This window comes from Lissotriton vulgaris, unplaced genomic scaffold, assembly GCF_964263255.1.
Source record: "Lissotriton vulgaris unplaced genomic scaffold, aLisVul1.2 SCAFFOLD_912, whole genome shotgun sequence".
Taxonomy (NCBI): Eukaryota; Metazoa; Chordata; class Amphibia; order Caudata; family Salamandridae; genus Lissotriton; species Lissotriton vulgaris.
The window spans coordinates 576,616-599,688 of NW_028247922.1; the positions used below are offsets into that span (position 1 = coordinate 576,616).

The 23,073-nt window shown below is 45.2% G+C and overlaps 1 protein-coding gene across 2 annotated transcripts in view; it reads left to right on the plus strand.

Annotated features, from left to right (window-relative positions):
• Positions 1–23,073, plus strand: part of SLC38A8 (solute carrier family 38 member 8) — a 332,753-nt gene that overhangs the window by 61,758 nt on the left and 247,922 nt on the right. Inside the window, exon 2 of one of the 2 annotated variants that reach the window (XM_086949847.1) lies at positions 4,927–5,239. The exons of the other annotated variant lie outside the window; for it this stretch is intronic. Coding sequence (XP_086805973.1) covers positions 5,051–5,239 — 189 coding nt within the window. The 5' untranslated portion in view covers positions 4,927–5,050. The remainder of the gene's footprint in view (positions 1–4,926; positions 5,240–23,073) is intronic. 2 annotated transcript variants of the gene reach the window in all.

Below are 23,073 nucleotides of genomic sequence, written 5' to 3' on the forward strand. Positions count from 1 at the left end.
AAGAGGTCAGAAAGGGAGAATAAAATCTGTTTCCTTTACATTCTCTGTGAACCCTCTAATGAAGGGTCCTGGAGGAGTGATGGATCCACTTTGGGCCTCATCACTATTTACTGCTTCCTCCTAATTAGTTTATTCAATATGTGGTTATCGAGAAACTGCTGATGGGCACTGTGCTCAATGTAACTTCAAGCTAACCTAGGCAAGTGTCTGGCAGAGAGTCTGAGTGACAGGAGGTGCATTTTGCATCCCATTACCCATGCTTGAGCATTCGCCTTTTTTAGGTCTCCCCTGACGTATGTGCTGGTGCTTGCAAGACATTTTAACTAAATCGGGGCCTGGATCCCACCCATTCTTCATTGGCTTCCTTGTCGCTCTTTTCTGATGGCTCCTAAGTGGTCGGCATGTCCCAGTTTCAATTTGTCTTTATTTATTTCTCCCTTCCATGGAGCATGGGCCAAGTACTGATTGTTTGGGAGGGCGTTTAAGAGCCCGAAGCAAGATGGCCGCACATTTGTGCAGCTCTGCTGGTCCAGGCCAAAATCCAACATATATCCTGCCTCTCTCTGTGACATCCTGTGGTGCATTGCAGCGGCTCTTATTCCCCTAACTGTGGGCAACAAATAGATATCCTTGTGGTGAATATTGGTGAACTCTACACTCTCTAACCTGCCTGTCAGCGCTGACTTAGTTACCTGCAGAAAATAACAACTGGGGCCCTGTGATATGTGGCCGCTTGCCGGGGCTTACTGCTGCGCTCCAGGCACTGCATGTGCGGCAGGGATTGCTGTGAAAAGTGCGGTGAGATCCGAGCGGCTCTGCAACACTCTGTGAGGCACGGATAGTGGAACATTCCCGCTACGGAGCATCGCCGTTGAGGAGAGCGAGTCTGGGACGGCCCGCGCTGCCCAGGAGGGTGTGTCTGGGCTCCAGCTCTGAGGCCGCCGTTGGGAGTGGCGTGCATGCGGCGCCCCTGTGCCCTGATTGCCTGGGCGGCCGTTGTGGGTGAGTGCCGGCTTACCGGCAATACTGTTTGACGCCATTACGTGCTGCAACAGTGGGTGCATTCCTGCTGAGGATCCTCGCAAAGAACGGCGCTCCCGGTGCCTGCCATTTTAAGGCACTCACAGCGGGAAATAGCGGAGACTGTTCCGGGGTGAATGTGGCCGCTGTAAGCCTGCATTACCTGCTCCTGCAGCCGATTTGTCTGCTCATTAAGGTGCTCTCTTTGATTTGCCTGGCTGCGGGGGCACGCCAGTGCTTTTTTTTTTTTTTTTTTTTTTGCCCTTCCTGATCTTCTCTCCTGCGCGCCATTTTACAGCCCTTCCATAGACTTTTTTGATGGCTTCCCCCAGAGGTAGAGTGGGTCGGGAGTGACAGCGTGACCCACCAAGGGGCTACTACCCTTTGAGTACAATCTGAGGGTGCTGATCTTCAAATTCCTGCGCCAGTGTGATTGCGGTATTACTGCCTGCTGCTGACCTGAGGTCACCAAGTGGAGAGCGGCGGAGAGCCCGGCCTATATGGTGGAGCCATGCCTGCAATATACCGGCGCGCCGTGCAGCCTCATTGTCGAGATAGGGAAACCAGATAAGCAAGTACAGCCAAAGCTGTCTTTTGAATCAAAACGCTTCAAAATGACACCACAAGCAACATCAGACACGGAGACGGACATGGTGGCTGGTGGCAACAGTAAGCTGGAGTGAATGTTGCTGACTATGCAACAGAGCTTACAAACCATCAATGGCAAAATTGACACTCTTGAACTCCACATGGACAGAATGGCGTCCAAGCTGGACAAGCATGGAGTATGCTTAGCAGAGGCCCAACAACTTAATCTCCAACGCTGAAGACAAAGTGGACAGCACTGCTAAATCCTGCACGCAGATGGAGAAGTTACTATCCGTGATAAATGCAAAGAATGAGTACTTGGAAGCCAGGTCTAGACGTAATAATCTGTGCGTTCTTGGGGTCCCGGAGTCCTCCAATGTTGGGAGGATGGAGCTATATATTGAGGACATGCTCAAAACTTTGTTCGGCGCAGAGAATTTCTCCAACATGCTGGTGGTTGAACGGGCGCATAGATCCGTGACCTGTTCCCGGGGCAACCCCCAAACAATAATCAGCAGGCTGCTTAACTATCGGGATTGTGATGCAGCACTTCGGCTTTTGAGGGAGACGGGCACTACTAAATACCAGGGCGTAGAGGTTCAACTATTCCCGTACTTCACATTAGCCGTGTAGCAGGAGAGGCAGGAGTTCCAATCGGTTAATAAGCGATTGCAAGCGCTGAAGATACAATACGCCATGCTCTACCCAGCGTGACTCTGAATCCAGCATGATGGTAAGACCAGATTCTCCAAAAGACGCTATTCACTTCATCAAACAACTTGAGTGCAGAGAGACAGCAAGAGTGGATGGGGATGAGGCGGTCAACGAAGACTGATGGACTGGGTGACTGTCTAAGGCTAAACTGGTATTGTAGTGGTAAATGGTGACATTTTGTCACCCCAGTTTGTGATTGATGCGATGTTTTGATGACTCATTGGCTCGAGAATGGGGTTGGGATGTAATGCTATTGTCATTTCTTGTTTGCGTTGGGCACCATGGTAAAATATGCACTGTGGGGAGGGGTTTCTGCCATTAATGGCTGTTTTAATTTGGCTTCCACGTACATCCATATACCATTTAGACGGGAGTTGATAGCTGTCTTGATATGATTGATTGTATATGTTCCTGATATTGTTGCTTCAGTGTTGGGGTGGGTGACGCAACATACCGTGACCTGCCTGGGGACCTTTGAGGCAACCCGATGTGGGTCCTATGATAGTAGGACTTATTGCAGAGAGAGTATCGCGTGTGCTCTGACCCCCCCTTACTACATCAAGGGGGTCATTGGGTGACTGGTGTTTTCCATGAGGGTGTTCCCCACACAGTTATTAACTGCAGTTATCCACATTGAGCGGATTAGCTGCTTGGTGGGGGGGGGGGTTTAGGGGGGTTAGTCTGCCTGTTCAGATATGTGGGTTTCCTCAGTGTGATTGGGATGCTGGGGTGGGTGGGGGGATTCGTTGGGGTGATCCACTCTAGATTAACAGAATACAAAGCTGGCAGGTGCTTGATGTACGTAGGTCACATGCTATAGGTTTTTATATTTTTTTGCTAACATACCTATACGCCTCGCGCAGCATTTTTTCTCTACGCAACAGTCGTTGTTAATTACGTTTGCATGGGGGGGGGGGGGGCAAAAAACCAAGAGTAAAGTTGGAAACACTCACAAGACAGTATGACATGGGAGGTTTTGCTGTACCTGATATGCATCTATATTATCTGTGCCTAGGCGCACAATGCATATTATTGGCAAAAGGTGGATGAGGCTATTAAACCGGACTCCTAAACCTCTCTCCGTTTCCTGACTACTTCAATTTGAGAAACACTACACACAGCTTGCACATGCCTAAGGCCGCCCCTGCTCCAGCAACGACAATCCTACTGGCAGAGGGCATGGATTATCGAATACTGCACACAACAAACATCCCAAAGGGACTTTCCTTTATAGAGTATGGACACGTCCCATCGGACCACCAAGATACTTGAAAGACTATGTCCAGGATTTAAAGGGAAGTTTCATTGTGTGTGTGTGTGATAGATCCTATAAAGCGTTCCATATACATGTGTTTACAAGACAGTGTCTGGGATTATAAAAGGTATTATCATTTGTAACTTCGATCCTTCGAGTTGTGTCTTATACACAAGTTTATCCCAGGGCACAAGTCCTAAAAAAAGAAGTGGGGGGACGCTGACATCACAACAGGAAGTGACATCACGAAAGGTGACTTGCACCCTCAGACTCATTGCCTCCCCTCGCTCACCCCTTAGATGCGATTGCATCAAGAAGCCAGCGCGCATGAGCAGTGTTGTGAATGAGCTCCGATCTCGCCCCAGAGAGGCCAAAGAGTGAATGTGTGGCTCCATTTGGTCTTGGTAAAATAAGTTGCGGGACGTCGTCCACCCACCTGGTACCCCAACTCGAGCCCCGGTTTACCCACCTGTTTGTATAGTATTATGCTGCCATCCGTGCTCATCTTTCTCTCTTTCCTCCTTGCTGTCCGTGTGGGCCATCCTCTCCCTTCATCCTACCTCCCTCTCACTTTCACCCTTGCATCTTCTTCGGTGATGAATAGGGGGTGTGTGATATCCTCCATAGTGCTTCGGCTCATAGCCTATGCCCCCCCCCTCTCTTTCTTGAGGCAATAGAACGTTCTGACATGAAATTCCAACTGTTTAGAGTGTTCCCCTCCCTGTCCCCCCGGGGGCCTTCTAGATGAATTAGCGTGTCGATCACTCTCCCAGAGGTTCAAGGTGGCTGACGAGAGTAGCTCCACCTGCCCTTCCTCTTCTAATGTAATGTAGGGATTGCAAATCATAAGGTCCGGTGTAATAAACTGGACTACAAGTTCCAAAATGCAAAGGTGAAATGTAGCCCTGAACAAACTGCTTACCCCTGAGCTGGCATCGAATCATGTGGGAGGTGCTAATCGAGGGCAGTGCTGGATAGGTCATAGGTCACGCCTGCCTCAGTGACCTCTCGTGCACACGAATGTCACTGCTAAATATGGCACGGCTCTGTTAGTCACCGTGCTCCAATGTTTGACTTACCTCTGGAAGGGGTTAATTAAAACTGGCATCCACTGGTGATTGGGGCAAGCAGAGGCAGCTATATGGATCCCACAGCCTGCTCTCTGATTGGTGGGAAGTTTTCTTTTCTTTTACTCACAGCTGTGATCCGGTCCACATGCTCTGTCCTCTTGGCTGAAGTGGCTGGCGCTCTGAAGGCATGAAGCGGCCGACGTAGGGCATAGGTGCACTTAAATTAAAATATAGCCCACAAGCAAGGCTCTGACTCTTTAGCACTTGTTGAATCTGCAGCCTCGAGACACCTGCTCCATGGGCCAGCTCTGACCCTCACTCGCCTGGTTTCAGGTGCGGTTTTTAACCCTTCAGACCTGAAGTTGCACCTTCGGTTTGTGAGAGTGAAGCACGCTCTGCGGAGATGGAGGCGCTGGCCCGAGAGAGCATCGGGCTGCTTTCCATGCCTTCGCTGGACACAGGCAGCCCAAATCTCTCCACACCTTGGGCTGGTATTATTCTAATAAAAACTGCCCTGGGGACAGGACTTCTGATCTTCCCGTGGGCGTTCAGCAAAGCCGGGGGTATAAACTCCGCGGTGACCGTGGAGCTGGTGAGTGCAACTGACGTGTTTCATGGCTCTTTGAAGTGTGTTAGCTTAAGAGTGCTTAGTGTGAGGGCTTTTATAGCTCCGGTCATTCTCTCGTCGAAGCGCTTTTGATTCCACCTGTGACAAGCGGTCGAAAGGCGTTTCTAGAAATTGCAAAGCATAGTCTATCAATTATTCGGTATCAAGCATGTTTGTGCCTGCTTGGTTAACCTCTTATGGTTACGCACACATCACGCATTATCTCGGTGGCTGTGTAGGGGGCATCTGCAAGGAGGGGAATGAAGCCGTGATCCCTACTGACGTCGTTCTTCTAATGAGATTGTAAATAACCAAAGGAGTTGAATGCCTAATATCCCTCACAAATATGTAATGTCCCCTTAATATACAGCAAGGCAGATTTGGCAAAAGACCAGCCACTCTACAGAGCTCTCGTTTTTTACAGGTACATCAGAACTCGTCAAAAACCAGGGTTAATGATTGCATTCTGGGATTTGTAGCCCTGGTGTTTCCCTTATAAAATACATGTCAGGGGCTGTAGCCCTTAAAATGCAAAGAATAAACCCGGGCTGGCTGAGCGAGTCGTGCAGGTACTTGGGTTCCTGAGACACTTAACAGGTCTGTCGATGCATCTTTTTTATTAAAGGGGGTTTTCTACGAGTAGTCATTGGGTAGGAAAGTGGAATTACCCCCCTCGGTGGAGCCAACGCCTTTCTAAGCATTTCAAGAAAGTGGTAAAAATAAATCTTGCTAACAGCTAAACTGTGAAGCCAGACCTAATCGGGGTTAGGGAAGGGGAGGTGAAGGTTTGCTTTCTGATTCTGCTTTCCCCAGGCATTTAGAGAGGAAAAAACAAACAGGTGAGCACCAATGTAAGTTTGTAACCGGAGTCTCAAAAAAGCCTCACAGTATTGTATTTGCATTTATTTTTGTGTTCAAGTCTTTTTTATTAAGAAATGCAGGGGATGACAATACAAAAGAAGGAAATACAATAAAAGACAATCGTGAATAAAATGCAACCTGAATGACAAAAGTCTGGTAGGAGCAAAACAAAACCATTCAAACATATATGAGGTAAAGCAATAAAGATGGTTCATATTCACATAACAATAATTGTGAAAGGATGGTCGCAATATGAGGAGACGTGAGAGAGAGAGGAAGGAAACAAGGAAGAAAAAAGGAAGAAGAGAAAAGAAAGATGAGAAAAAGAAAGACGGGGCTAAAGAATAAAGGGCAGTAGCTAGTGTAGATTCATGCTAGGTAACCTTAATAGTGACAGTGCAATATAAAAATGTATACTTGTGCCCATATGATATGACCAAAGTATGTAACCTAGAATAATACCTACTATTTAAGGCCTATAACGGGTCATAGCAAAGTTCAAGTGAACTCCAGAGTTTGTTGTGCGATTTGCACCACGGTGAAGAATGAAGTGTTTCACTGTCCGCACCCCTTAAAGAGGTAACCACTCCTACCATATTTTAAAGGAAACTTCAGCAGCACACTTCTATTTACTTAAAATAACTTTACATGCAAGTGGAAGCATGAGATCCATTAGATGTCGATCATGTTCATTCACTAACCTCTGATCTATGACCCCCAATAAGACACAGGCGAATTCTCTGACAGGGCGGAAATGAAAAGTTCTTTGAATGTATTTCTAAATCTTATCCCAAAAGGCTTGTAGCAACGGACAGAGAAAAAGCATATGAGCCAATTCGCCCACCTGAGACTTGCAATTCCAACATAAGGGACTATAAAGTAGCTTAAGTTTAAAGAGTTTCTCTGGTGTCCAATATGTTCTATTTATTAGCATTAACTTGGTCTGAGAAAGTATCGGAGAAATTTTATTGGAAAAAGGGTCAGGTGTATCTTTGCCCAGTCAAATGCCATGTCAGTGGATGTATGTATCTTTTTCCCATGATAGTTCGCACTTCCTGTGCACTTTTTGGGGGTTTGGGGAGAGGAGTTTATAAATCTTGGAGACCATGTGGCCCAATGACATGAGCTGAGAACTTGCCGCATATTGTAGGGTCGTTCGGGGAGATGGCTCTGGCAGAGATTAAGGATTTGAGGCGTAAGAACCTGTAGAAGTCGATGGGTTGAAGGTCGAATTGGGATTGTAAAGTGGCGAAAGGCAGAGGCGAAGAACCCATATAGAGATATTTTATTAAGTTCACTCATTTGTTTAGACCAGTGTTCCCAGTAAAGGTATTTACCTTCCTCTTTTATGATCGGGTTAAACCATAACGAAGTTAAGTTGGATCTGTTTAGTTTGACTTTGCAGTGTCTCTCCAGGGTTAGGAGGGCCCTTTTAGTGCTGAGCAATATGTATCTGGATTGAGGAAAGACAATGGTATCTGTTGTCATTATTGCGGATAGTGGCAAGTTGTTGATCGCCTTTTCAATGTGAACCCACACAGGAGTATAATCTGAGGGAGGTTGGAACCAGTTCGCCCCCTGTTTACATAAGTATGCCGTCTGGTAGAATCTGAAGTTTGGTAGACCTATGCCTCCCTTATCCTTCGGCAGTTGGAGTTTCCGTAAAGAGCTCCTCAGTATCTTGCCCTGCCCTGCCACAGAAAGGTGTTGAAGAGTTTGTACACCTTTTTTAGGAATTCATCTGAGAACAGCATAGGCAGCATACTTATGAGATAATTGATACGTGGTGTAATCATCATTTTCAGGGTTTCTGCCCTGCCCCACCATGACAGAAATTTCAGGGTCCAGCCGTCTAAAAGGGATGATATCTTTTTGTGGAGGGCCTTCTCATTGATTTTGAGGGTGCTAATGAGATCTTTTTCAAATTCCAGACCAAGGTACTTAAAGCTTTTAGTCTGCCAGTACAGGCCAGAGTCCCCCATAATGCTTTTGTCACCTTTATTATTGAGGAGTTTAACCTCCCGTTTTATCTCTATTTAGCTTATAGCCTGACACCCCGGCAAATTCCGCTATAGAGGACATCGGGGCCGAGATTGCCAACTGCATCTTCAGACACTACTAGGACATCGTCCACATAGGCCGTTATTTTGACTGTGTACCCGTCAAAGCCTTTGATTTGGTCATTATTCCTAAAATGAAATTGGAAGGGTTCGATGGCGAGTAGGAAAAGGGAGGGAGAAAGGGGGCAGCCCTGTCTCGTACCTTGTTCCAGTTTAAATGAGGACGAGCGGCATCCACCTGCTCTTACTCTTGCTGAGGGGTTAGAGTACAAAGCCATCACCATACGAATAAATTCTGTTACCAATTTAAATTTATGTAGAGCAGCTTCCAAGTAAGACCAGTCGACCTTATCAAAGGCCTTCTCTGCGTCTAATGTAACTGCAACAGTTGGTGTGGCAGACAACTTAACCCTTTCTATGATATGTGCAAGGGTGTGTGTGTTGTTGCTAGACAATCTGTTTTTAAGAAACCCTACCTGTGACGGATGAATGAGTTTGGGCAGGACTTTCTGAATCAGTTTGGCCAGTATCATAGCGTAGATCTTACAATCCAGATTATCAGGGAGATTGGTCTGTAATTCTTCGGGGAAGTCGGGTCCTTCCCATCCTTTGGAATTACCGCTATAATAGACTCTGCAGGGGTACCATTGACTTGACCACTATTAGCAAAATCCACGTATAGATCTTTGAGGGGTTCGACCAGGGTTGGGGAGAAGCTCTTATAAAACATAGCGCTAAACCCATCCGGTGTTTTCCCAGTTTTGAGAGTTTTGATTGCGTGTTCAATGTCTACAGTGGATATAGGGAGGTTAAGCTCTGCCTGGTCTTGCAGTGAGAGATGGAAGGAAGAGTACATTTTTCTAATTCCTTCCCTATTTTTGAGTTATCAAGCTCTGTTTTTGCTATACAAGTCACTATAGAAGTCCTTAAAGATGCCAGCAATTTTTGTGGGGTCTGAGTGTGGCGTCCCGGATTTGTCTATCAAACTCTTAATAGCAGTTTGTTGCAACTTAAATTTCAAGTAAGATGCGAGACTCCCCAGGAGAGCACCCTCTAAAGCTGCCTTGAGGTCCCTTCACTGGCTTCCTATCCGGGAAAGGATTACCTTCAAGGCTCTCTGCATGTGCCATCGCATCTTTGGAGGCAAAGCACCCGGCCCGCTGAACAGCCTTATTACTCCCTACAGACCTGAGCGGCTGCTCAGATCCTCTGGGATGGGTCTGGCTGTTGTCCCCAAAATCCGTAAATCTCGGATGGGAGGTAGATCTTTCAGGCTCCTTGCAGCCAAGAATTGGAATTTGCTCCCCACTGAAATGCGTCTCGAACCTTCTGAGACTAAATTTCGCAAAACCCTCAAAACCTATCTCTTCCGCCTAGCATTGTTATAATCCTCTGACTCTCTTCCAGGTTCTCTTCAGCGCGGGGACACGCCGGTGTGCGTTACCAAGCGCTTTACAAAATTCCAAAATGAAATGAAAAATGCTCTTACCAGCTTTAATATTGTTACATAGCCTGAAGTTCTTTTGATTCTTAAGCCAGATTCCCGCCCTTTCACTTACTATTTTGTTATATTCGTATTTTATTCATTACGTCGTTCAGGGCAAGAGGGTCTTTAGAAATTATATGTCTCTTTTATAGTGTTGAAATCTCCTGTTCTAGACGTGTCAGTTCGTTGTTAGCATCTTTGTTTATGGCTGCACGGATCTTGATTATTACCCCTCTAACGGTGCTCTTAAGGGCCTCCCATCTTGCGAGATCAGTGGTATCCCCCTTTTTATTGTGTGTAAGGTACTCTCTTATGGCCTCTTCAATAGCCTATTTGTATCTTTCTTCAAAACTGCTTTGTTGAATCTCCATACATTTTTTTCTTTTAACCTCATTATGTACTGCTAGTGTCATCGTAATGCAAGAGTGATCAGAAATTACACGTGGTTCAATGGAAGTTTCTTCAATATCGGCAGAGGAGTTACCGGAAGTGAGAATGTAATCTATGCGTGAATATGACTTGTGGGGAGGTGAATAAAAAGTATAGTCTCTCCCTGTTGGATTCAGTATTCTCCAGGAGTCAGTCAAATTGTAGCGGGTGCAAAGATTAATGAGTGCTTTATGCAAGCTGTTCGAACGGAAAGGGCAGCAAGAGTCTCTATCTAACAGAGGGTCCAGAGGGAGATTACGCTCGCCACCTAAGATATGTGTTACATTATCCGGAATCGTATTAATGTGATCGCTCAACTCGTCCCAAAAACCTGGGTCGTCCTTATTGGGGGCATATACATTGGTTACATAAAACTCCTTGTTATCTTTCGACAGTTTTGTAGAGACCCATCTACCTTTGGTGTCAGCAGTGTTCTGTAAAACATCTATATTGGCCTTATTTTGCAATTGGAGTCAATACTCTGTTTCTTTTCCCTACGGCACCAGAACAGATTGCCTCACTGTACGTTCTGTTTTTCATAGAATTAAATTGTGGCGAGTCAATTTTACTTTCTTGAAGTAATATTATATCCCCCCTTTTGTTTGTATATATAATCAAGTATTTTCCTCTACTTGATAGGGTGGTTGAAGCCCTTGACGTTCAGCGATACAATTTGGATAGACTTACTATTGGGGGCCATGATATGAGGGGGAAGTGTCTGATAACGCGTCACGTTGAGTGAGCCATGTGTTGCTCTAATTGTCGGGTACATTTGCTGTATAGGGCAAAAGAGCCTAGGATTGGGCGTATATTGACAAGAAGTGGAGGCAATAATGTGGTGTAAATCTGATACTCCACCACGTATGGTGAGGTACACAAGTTGGGCACTGTCACTGATGTACAAAGGGTAGCTACTTAAGCACAGAGTCAAACAAAATAATAACAAAAGAAGGACAAATAACAATGTAAACAAGACCCCTTCCCAAACCCCCCTCTCCCCGCCCCCTCCCCACCCCAAAAGTACTCAAAGGACATGGTGACTAGGGAGAAAAAAGCAACAACAACTCTTTCCCCCGTGACAACTACAGGATTCATCCTGCTCAATTGCTATAGAATTTGGAACTACTTAAGCTAATGAGTACCATGTGCATATCCTGGGGATATCGCACACAGGTTAACAAACAGTATTTGGAAGTAGTATACTTAGTTCACATTTGAGAATGTTAAACATCTGGTTCAACCATGCTACATCTAAAAGTGCTTCTTCCCACACTTCGGAACACGTTATAGAACATAGTGCAACTGCGACTTATAATCGCCAAAAGAACTGTGAGTGGGTAGATGACAACTACAGGATGTATCCTGCTTAATTGCTATTGAATTCAGAACTACTAATGCAATGAGGACCATGAGCACATCCTGGGGAAGTCACATGAAGGTATACAAGCATTAATTAGAAATAGTATACATAAACCACTTTAGAGAATGGTCATAACTTCTGGTGCAACCATACTACGTCTAAAAGTGCATCTTACCACACCTCGGAACATTACCTGGAACATAGTGTAAATGTGACTTACATTTGCCATAAGGACTGTGAGTGAGACGATCTAAGGGCCTGGCCCTCAGGTAGACCCAACTTTGGACATAGGACACAGGACCATATACAACAATGACCATGAAGTATGTAGCTGCATAAGAGGATTGTTAACAGACTTGCTAGTGAGCCCTGATATTGACAGCAAGCTCTAAGTCAGGGGTCCCCAAACCGGTCCTGGAGGGCCGGATCCATGCCAGATTTTTAAAATTACTACATGTATCTCAATGGGGATATCAAGAAAATCTGGCATAGATCCGGCCCTCCAGGACCGGTTTGGAGAACCCTGCTGTAAGTGCTAGCACCAGGGGCATTCGATGTAGCGGTGTCCATTGAAGACTCTTCTGTGCCATTGAGAAATTTCATCAGATGCGTTGGGGTCTGTAAATATTTGCGGCACCCCTTGTATCAGGACTCTGAATCTCGCCGGGCCCACAAATCCATATTGAGTTTAGCTCATGTAACCTTGGCCGGAGAGCTAGGAAGTTTTTCCTTACATCTACTGTCTCTTTGCAATAGTCCTGGGAAATGAAAATTTTGTTAGACTTCCATAGTATGTGGTTTATGTTTGCGCTTGGAAGGGCAGGATTTGCTCCACATGCTGGTACCCGAGAAGTTTACAAACAATCGGCCTAGGCCCCCTTTGACCTGATGGGATACGGGCCGGAACTCTATGGTCCCGGTCGAGTTCCAAGGGATTGCCGAAGGAGAGGTTGGTGGCCTGCGTAAACCAGGACTCCAGGAAAGATATGCACAAACCATCCTTATCCTCCGTGCCTTCTGGAATACAGAAGATACGCAGGTTCCCCCTGCGGTTCCTGTCTTCCTACTCAGCCAGCCGTCTAGTGATGGAGACTGTTGTGATTGATAGCTCCTTGAGAGATTTGCTCACCTTCACCTCAGTCTTCCAGTTGGCTTATTCTACACTCTGTTTCAGAAAGCCTGACATTTATGTCCCTGATGTCCTGCCTGACTGCAGGTATCTCATCTTTGGTTGACTTAGCTATATCATGGACCTCTGCAAGTTTGAGCAATATTGTGTCCAATGTCTCATTGATATCACGCTTCCCTTTGGTCGGCGATTCTGGGTTGGGCGGGTCAGCTTTCAGCCTCTTAAGATTTTTGGCTTCTTTCTCTCCCATGGTGAAGGAGCTGAAAGCCGCTGTGGTAACAGTTCACATCTGGCAAGGTGCAGTACATTAATAGTACAATAGTAAGCCTTGGACTGACGCTATTGATGGGCGCTGTATTCAGCCAGGTATTCGCAGGTTTTAGGTCATAGATAGCGTAGGAAGGCTGGAGTTCGCTCTACGTTCTTCAAGGGTGAGTAAGGTTCAGTTATTCAGCTAGCACCAGCCCCAGTGCTACTTCGGATCAATGGCTGCAAGGGGTGTCCATGGCGTCAGCCATCTTGAGGTCAGGCAAGGATGATGATGGTAAAGGTTCCTACATCCCTGTTACGGTCAGGCATCAACAGATCACCTCATGGGTTTCAGGCAAGTATACAGAATAAGACGGGCGTGAAACAAATTGTGGACCGTGTATTAGGGAAAAAGAGTGTCCGACGAGTTAGGATTAAGTTAGCTGTTAAACACGCTATTTCTGGTGCACGAGTTCCCTTTTCATTCCATTTTCATAAGCATAATAGATCTCGCTCACAGTTCAGCATATTAAAGCTGGCTCTCATTTCAGAATTGCGCATATAAGTAGAAATAGCCAGCCACTGCTCCGTTGTTTCTGGCGTAATCGTCAAGAGGAAACCTGAAAGAGCGGTCGCGCACAAGGATCGGGCCGGCTCAGATGCGGATGGACGCCATCTTGCGAGCTAGCGCATGCGGTACCTGAAGCATGGAGAGGACCATCCCGCGGTCATGGGGAATACCGGTTCTGGCATGCTTATCGGGTGAAGCGGGCACTGGACAGCGTGCTCAGGGGAGACTTGGTTGGTTGGCCGGGTGGATCGGGCGAGTTAAGTACCCTGGAGTGGGGCCTCGCACAGGGTTACATGCGGCCACAACAGACCCCCGGTAAAACTACTTTCAGGGGCACGTCTGAGGCGTCCAAGTGTTGCCATCAGGTGCCATACGTGTTCTGCTGCATCACCGTTCCTCCGATGCCAATGAGCGGTTGCAGGAAAACACCAAAATCGTGTGTTAGTTCGGCGCCACGGAGGAGAGAAGATTTCAAGCCGCCATCTTCTCCGGCGTCCAAACCACGCCCCCATTGTATTTGGATTTCTATAGCACTAACTACCTCTGGCGAGGTGTTGAAGCAGGTTCTGTCAGCACACTGCGCCGGATCCCAAAGTTGGTGGTTAGTCCAGAATTATTGGTTATTTTTGGTTATGGGGATTAGTTGTGTGCACTCATACAAATCATTCCATTCACTTAGTTTAAATCTACCACAAAGAAACTTAAATACCGGATTTATGGGCGAACATTCCTGAGGGAAGGTGGATATGTGAATTGAGGGCAATTTGCAGAAATACATTAATAGCGATTAAGGCAAAAGGTGAGGTGTATATCGAGATGGTTGTGCTGAGAAAGAAGAGCATACAGTGGATGGAAAGGAAGGAGAACCGTTTGAAAGGAGATGACATCCGATGTTTTAAGTAAAAATCCGTTTTCATGCTGGATTTTAGACCTATCGAGGATTATAAAAAAAGTTTTTATATCCTATATCCTGCAATTTATGGATGCAAGAGCTTAGAAAGAAACATTATTTTTACCTGAAGATAGTGCTATATCAGATACTTAGGCGCTTGAATGAGGTGACCAGTCTGTCTACTGCTAAGTTACCACTGGATCACAGTGTCTGCAAGGAGAGTAGATCAGCCTACGGGGTGGAGGCCTAAAGTAATGGCTGGATGCAAACAAAGTAAGAAGATTCTATAAGTGCTGGTACTTGCCACCACAACCGCTTCGTATATGTGGCCACCTAGCTTCTCCGCCACGGATTGGCCCTAGTCTGCTGACGATTTCATCAGGGCTGTTCCTGTACAGGGGCACTTCTTTGTCCGCCATTCTCATTGGAGTCCAAGCGGACTGGCTTTTCCTTCAGTTTGCCTCATTGGTCGACTTCTGGCTTCTTCTAATCCTTCTCTACTGCTCATCTCCCAGTCTGTTCACTGAACAGCTTTTCAGACGCTGCTGTCTGTTGGGCTGCAGAGCACCGGGGTGTTCACGTGTTTGCCACATTTTAAGGTCCTTACCTTGTGGTACACACGCAGCGAGCGGTTTCTCTCTTCTCACCTACTGAACCGATGGATGCCTCATTGGGTGAAGTATAACCCATACCTAACACATGATTGTCTGAGCCCAGTACCTTGCCCCTGCCTTTCATTTGTAAAGTGTGGTCATTCTGCTTACTTACCTTAACTATTAAAATTATTCTACTCTTTGACTGCCTTAGCATGGTCATTCAAAGAAACAGGAACATATTTTGTGCTGTACTGATCCTACCCTAGAACAAACCGTAAACATTGCTCAAGGCCTTGAACGTTCTGTTTCCTCTGTTCAAGCCTTAACACAAGCACCCACTGCATTTACCATGCCAACAGTACAGAGATGGATGCAGTAAAAATATTAGGAGTAATAAGATCAACAAAACCAATGCCGGCTACAGATGTGGCTCTTTTAACCACTTAGGTAAAAATTCAAGTTGTCCTGCCATGGGGCAGCACTGCAAGAAATGTAGGAAATTAGGTAATTTCCTGAAAATATGCGGGAGTTCTGCTTCCAATGCGGTTAGAGTGAATTGCGTGCCTGATGTCCGTCAGCAAGTTACCTATGAGGGCGATGAAAGTGCATGCGACTGTTAGAGCGTGCAAACCTCGTGGTATATTTCTTTCTAGTCCTGCATCCTATAAATGCCCTTCTGCAGGTCTTGTTGAGGAAGAAGTTGTTTGTAACGCCATTCATACATGGAGATGCGAGCACAGGTCATTGAAGGATGGTTCCATGTATATGCTTCATTTTGATGAATAAAATACTTCTCTTGACAATGCACCTGTCCTCCTGGACTCGGTCCTTCCATACAACATCTTTGATAACAAAGTATGTCCATTACAAGATAATAAAATGTTAGTACCCATGCTGTTCGCATTTAACATCCGCAAAATAAAAAAAAACAGTAATGCAACGCAACATGATCAATACCCAACACACAAAGGCCTTTAAATACCCCAGAGGTTTGCGATCTCTTACCCCTCTCTCCTGAACTATTTTGTATTTCTGTAATGGGTTTCCCAAAGGCACCACAATATTATCAGTCTCCACTCCCAACTCTTGGAGAACAAGACCCAAACTCACCATCTTTCATTGGCATATAACCACTGCACTTTTCCACCCTCTCCTCTCTTGCCACCATACAATCTCCTCCTTTCTGATACAGAGCCACCCTATGTAGATTCCATCGTTCACCATTCTCCAACACAACATAAAACTTGAAGGCACACACCACTCTGAAAGGACCTTTGAATTTCAATAACCCTCTCACCACACATCCAGTTCGAATTTTCACCCAGTCACCTTAATAACTTAACTATTAGGGTTCTAAATGACATACAGGGTTAGGTACGACCTCTAGCTACCCACTCTTTCATCCAAGAAGGTACTGTCTTGGTTCCTGGAGCTCTACCTCTCACTAGCAAAAAGGGAGTCTTCTGCATAGTTTCTTGTTCTGTAGTGCAATATGCCCAGACTAAATCATGCACAGTCCTGACATCTTGACCTGCAACCAGACATCTGAATCACTCCCTTAACCATTCGGTTAGCTCTTTCCACAATGCCAAGGCCTTGTGGGTTGTAAAAGGCAGTGCAACGGTGTGTGATACCATTAGATTTGAGAGAACTTCCCAGGTCACGTTCACTAATTGGGTACCATTGTCTGTAAGGAGTACCAGTGGGTTCCCCCCCTAAAAACATTTCTTGTGGCGCCACAATGGTTGCTTCAGTATTAATCTCTTTTATGAAAGTTGGACAACCACCTGGAGAATTTGTCAACCGTCACCAATGCAAATTTGCACTCGCTAACTAAAAATCAGACATGGGTCCAGTGAAATCAATACACACACTGACACGGCTGGCCGGATTAGAGATATGACCCATTACGGATTGCTTACCCACCTTAAGCCTTTTATCACATTCCTTACAAACACTGCATTTCACCACCCACGCTGAGACTTGGTCATCCATTCCGCCACCAGAATAATGCTTTGAAGGCAAGGCTGGGTTAAACCTTGCCCTAGGTGTCCCTCATTTGCCATACCAATGAGCTTTTCTCTTAAGCCCACCAGATGAACAGACCTATCACCTCTCATCTAAACTTTCTCATCACATGTTGACAGTTCAATTACAATCTTGATAAAATGTCAGACCGGATCATTCTTCAATGAGAAAGGCACCAGCTGCCTCCCTTACAACATCCTGCATAGAAGCCACCAGTCCCTCATCTCCTTACTCTGTACCGCCCATTGATTCCCAACTGACCGACAACAGAGACAAGCAATCTGCCTGAGAATTGCACCAACCCGGATTGTACCCTAGATCATAGCAATATTCCTGAAGCCTGGCAGCCAATCTGGCTAATCGCGCTGACCCTTTGCCAGCCCCACCTGGTAGTAACATTTTCACCAGGGGTTTGTGATTAGAGCGTAATATAAATTTGGTGCCCCACACATGTTCTGTAGGGCTCAACTCCCCATGCAGTAGCCAGGGCATCCCTCTCGATGACCGAATAGTTCCTTTTAGAACTAGTCAAAGGCCTGGAAGCAAAAGCAACAGTTTTCTCACTTCCCGCATGTTTCTGAGCTAGCACAGCCCCAATTCCAATAGCACTCGCAGCCATAGTATAGTAGCTTTCAGCTTAATATCGAAGGGAATCAGTATATCTGCACAACAAATTTCATTCATAACATTGAAACATTTCTCTTCATCAGGCCCCCATGCAAAATGACGGCCTTTCCTAACCAATGCTGGCAGAATCGGTTATCTGCAAACATCTGCACGAACTTGGAATAATATTCTATGAGCCCCATCAAGGATCTCAATTGGTCTTGGTCTGTGGGTCTTGGCGCGAGTTCAATTGCTTTTAGCAAGTTTTCCTTCGGCTTGACCCCATCAGCTGACAGTATACCCCAAATATTTTACTTGCTCTGCGAGGAAGAACATTTTTCTTTACGTAGAGCAATGCCAACATTCACAATTCTCTGCAATGGCAGTTTCAAAAATAAGTTATGTTCCTGCACTGTTTTCCCAAAAATCTAAATATCATCTTGGAAGTAAAGTATGTTATCCATTCCTTTAAACACTTCAGATATCATGCGTTGAAAAACGCTTGCCACTGAAGATTGTCCAAACAGCATCCGTGTGAACTAAAAAGTTCCTTCACGTGTGATAAATACAGTGAATGGCTTAGAATCTTCGTGCAGTTTAATCTGATTGTATGCACTTTTGAGTTCCAACTTCAAAAAATACCTTCAGCATCAAAACCAATTTTTTGATATTCGGTAGGGAAAAGGTGCCTGCCACTATGTACTGGTTTAATGTCCTCAAGTCTACACAGAACCTCAGATGACTGTACAGTTTGTGTGTGATGACCACTGGAGAAACACAATTGTAAGCCTCCACAGATTCAATGATCCCTTTATGTAACATTTCCTTTAACAACTCTATTACACCATCCCTGACAATTATAGAAACTCTCCTTAGTTTATGTTGAACTGGAACGGCCCTCTTAAGAACTATTTTGTCAGCATAACCTTTCAGCAGGCCAATTTCTCCAAAAACTTGTTGCATGGAATTTAGAATGCCAGTAACTGCTTATCATCCACAACCATTACTTGCATGCAATTATATGTAGCTCATATTGATGCTCCCATCCAAGTATCACTGGACCCTCCTCAGACACAAACCTTCCCTTTGACCGTTCTACCCCCAAACTATCTTGGAATCTATGAACTGTCGGAGAAATGTCTGTTTCAATAATTCATGACTCTGTAAATAAGGTTTTGGGCACAATAGTGTATTTAGATACTGCATCTACCAGGAGTAGTACTTCTAAATTCCACCTTGGGTTTATTTCTCCTATGGCCCTAAGTAACTCCATCCTCCTCATTGTCTATACTCAAACTTCTGTCAGTAGATTCAACTACATCATTAGATTCCTCATTAACTTAAGCTACTCTCTCTATGCGCAATCCTGCACACGTTTGCAAAATGACTTGTACGACCAAACCTTCGGCCTTCTCTGTTTGCAAATTTTTTTTTTGAATCAGATGCATGACCAGAACTTCTACAAAGATTGCAACCCCTTTCCTGTGTAGATGAAGGACAATCTCTTCCCTTGAGAGCTGTAGATTACACTGGTTGTAAAGTATCACAAGTTAACTTACTCACAGCTGCAACCTCAAAAACTTCAGTTCTATGTTCCTTTACCTCTAATTCTTTCATGTACAAATCGGACTGTTCAAGAACTTTGGCAATTCCTATGACATAAGTTAAAGTAGGGTTTTTGGATGCCCCTAACCGCTCCTGAATTTTCTTGCTGTGACACTGAACTAGAAGTTGATCCCTTATAGCTTCCTCAGTCATTGCCCCAAAACAACACTTGGTAACCAATTCACGTAGCCTATCTACAATTCATCTATTCTCTCCTCTGTTTTTTTATGTTGAGTGTAAAGTTTATACCTGGTCATGACTAGCTTTTCTTCCTTAACATAACAAATTTCTAGTCTAAGTCTAGCTTTCTTATACACATCCTGTATAATTTGACCATTCGCTTCCACAGCTGCAAGTAAATACCTAAACACTCTTTGACCCACTTTGCCCAGAGCACTCAACAAGGTCTTTCACGTAGGTTTGAATTCCTCCCTATCTAGTGCCTCTAAGTAATTGTCGAACATTAAAACCCAGTCATCCTAAGCCATAGGTGGTGTGCCAGACTGTTGCAAAAAAACAAGGTGGAGGAATAAATGACACATGAAGGTTGGCAAGAGTTGAAAGGATTTCAGAATGATGATCACTGGATGCTTCCATGAGAAGTACAATTACTACTGAAGGTCAAGCAAGAACGATAAACCACAAACCAACCCAAAGTAATATGTTTCTCCGTGACTTTCTAACACTCTCAATGAGGTCAACCCTGATGCAATAATAGGACTGGGCTGTAACTCTCCACGTGCAGATGAATGTACCTTGGATTAAGAAACTGCCCATGTGTGCACTTCACTGTCGAAACACTATGTACACAATTTTGTTCCCGAAAAAGGATACAATGTGGCAGAGAATATACAACCATGCACACCAATGCGTGTTTTTCCCTCCAGATCCTTGGACTGACTGAAGTGCAGTCCTGTGGCAGTCACCAATACACGCCGATGCAGGGTCTCCCTTGCGGATGGCAATTAAAGACAACGCTGACTCGAGGAGACAAATGCAATATGTCACTTTCCCAAAAATACTGGACCGCGTCGATGTGTGTTCTCCCTTCTGGATGAAATTCGATATCCAAGATGGCCTCTGAAGACACACGCAATGTGCTGTGTGTCACGTTCTACGCGTCTAGTGCACTCCGCGTTGTACATCACCTCGAAGTTGCCCCTACGATGCACATCCTCTTAGGCCCTCTTGTGGTCACCTCAGGGCTCTCATATGATGACTTAATGCCATAAAGTGTAATCCCCGCAGATACAATGATACCGGCTATGAGCCACAGCGCCGTACATCTCTATAGTCACACGTGCATGGGGTGCTCTGCAACAGGTTCTTCCCCTCCACTCCTCCCTGATCTGAAATGATGTGGCAGTGTTCCCCAATCAGCTTGGCTAAACGTCCCGAAATTGTTATGAAGGAAACACAAGGTCGCTTTGACGGTAAGACAGTTTATTCAGCAGCACAGGTAGGAGCGGACCATCAGCCAGGCAAACCTAACACCAACTGTCACTAAACTTCCAACATGTTCCAACCACCCAAGAATCAAGGAGACCAAGGAAGAGATGTCAATCACAATACATACATGGCACGAGCTATACATAACATTATGCCTCTGACCAACTCACGGGATTGTGGTGGGACACCATCCTTACTAATAGTCCTTTTCTTAATCATCTCATCCTTCCAAAGAGCATTGATGTGGTTGGAAAGTGGCCTGGGAAACTTAACATGAAAAGTAAAGGGATAAAATCACAGGTTTCTAGGTGTTAATTGCATTGGATTGTTTTTAGCCTAAGATTAACATGGATATCCGCTTGCCACTAGGACAAGGAGATATTTTTCTTGGCTATTGGGTCTCCCATAGATCTATGGATATGAAAAAGTGAAGGGGTTTCAACCCTTAAAAAAAAAAAAAGTTTGTTAATGTTTTTATATTTGAAAAAGACGTAAGTATGGAGTAGGCATCTTGATATACGGTCAGAATACCAACAGTGCTGAAACAAAACATCTATATAAAAAGAGACATGCAGACACTGTAACCACAAGGCCTTGGGGAATCCCCCTCACTCCCACAATATAATGCCCAATTTACGCTCTTATTCACTGGAATCTTACGACTGCTCCTGATCGCCTCTGTTGCCTTGTAATCTGGAAACAAATTCCTGCCAATGTCTTAGGTCATCCACCAGTTTTTTGATCTGTTCTTACAATGCAACATTTGCCCCTCATCGGCCACTGCCTGTTCACATGCGTCTTTTGTCATGTATCATAATGAAGTCCTGAACTCTGAAGCCGATGGATTCTGACTGAGTGGCAAACATGATCCCAAAGTACATCTCAAGTACTCCTAAGCAGGAACATGGCCTTCACAAGCCTCCTGTTTTTTATGCCATTAGAATTGCCACTCATGGAATAGGAAAGTGTGGGAGTGGGATTGTGTCATGGATTGGCATCATGACCGACTCTCAGGGAGCAATCCATGATGAATAGTATTACAGAGTGATAACCTACTAGGAAGCACAAGTTATGAGATCTTCACCTAAACCAGAAACTACAGCAAGTGATGGCTTACTTCAAGCACGTCTGTTCCCAGTCTGTCCATCAGATAGTTTCTGGATTGAACTATACATTTCTGAAATTTGAGGAGTCTTATCGTCTTGGCTTGTACTTGACCATATTGATGAGATGTTTTGAAAGCTATATGCAGGGACATTTATGAAGTAATCTGGAAGCTAATGAGATTAAGAGAAGGTTTCCAAATAGTGAAGAAGAGTAGATCAGTAACCTGATGCCGAATTTAAAGTAATTTCATGCTATAGAGACGAATGTTCTCCACCCCATAAATAGTGCTTTGAGGATAGCACAGGGTGTTACTTTATTCCCTAAGAATATTACGGGACTGCTAGTTTCTTTCCCATGTGTTCCAAGTACCTAGACACTTTATTATGAAAAGTTAGCAAAGCCATTTCATAGCTCTACAGATAACACGATTTTCCAGAAAGATTCTGGGTTCACAATTTGCCTGATAATTTGAAGCACTTTGTGGGGTTGTTTTGGGAATGGTTTAGATTCCAGCTGAATAAGAATGTGCTTTTCTTTTACGATATATATTTTAGGGTCATTTAATGTATGTGATATTCTCTTTACAGGTACACAGTAAACATGTTTCCATTTCCAGGAGGAAGAAGTAACTGATATAAATGTAAACGGGCAGCACAAATCAGTTTTGTGCTACATAACACTATGTCAGCAACAGGCCTGGCAGGAAGGGATTATAAGAACAAACAGCTGTCATTGTGACTCCTTGCCCATATCTTCACCTGAGAGCGTGAAATTAGAATTTAGGGGCCATATTACGGAAGAGCACTGGGGGTGCAACAGGTGTTCGGATCCGCAAGCGCACCCCCGGGGCATTTTGGCATTACAGAAGGGGCTGCATCCCCTTTTGTAACACAATAGTGATAGCGCACATATAGCACTAGCACATTCACCAGAGGGTGTTCCCTCCTTTGCATTGGGGCATGGCCCATGCAAATGAGTGAATCCCTTTTGCCTCTGCACCAGCGCTGTATTATAGACGTGGGCACAGAGGCAAAGTAGCTGTCAGGAGTCGCACAGTGTGCCACCCAAAAGATGTTGCACTTTCAGTGCATCTCCAAATGGAATCCCTCTGGAGAGGAGGAAAAGGGGTCCTATGGACCCCCCCGCCCCTTCAAACATCCCCTTGCGGGCAGGTGCAGTCACTCCCTACACTTGCCTGCAAGAGTGATCTCTCACCGCTCCTAAAAGTGCAGTCGGCCGCTGCCTGCACAGAAAAACACTGAGTGGCTGCTTCAAAACTGCTCCATTTTTTACTTGAACGCGATGCCCCCGGGACAACATGATTTCGTGGCTGCCCTGGGGACAGCTCATTCAATCGAATAGGTCGCACTTTCCCTGTTTGCACCCGGCTT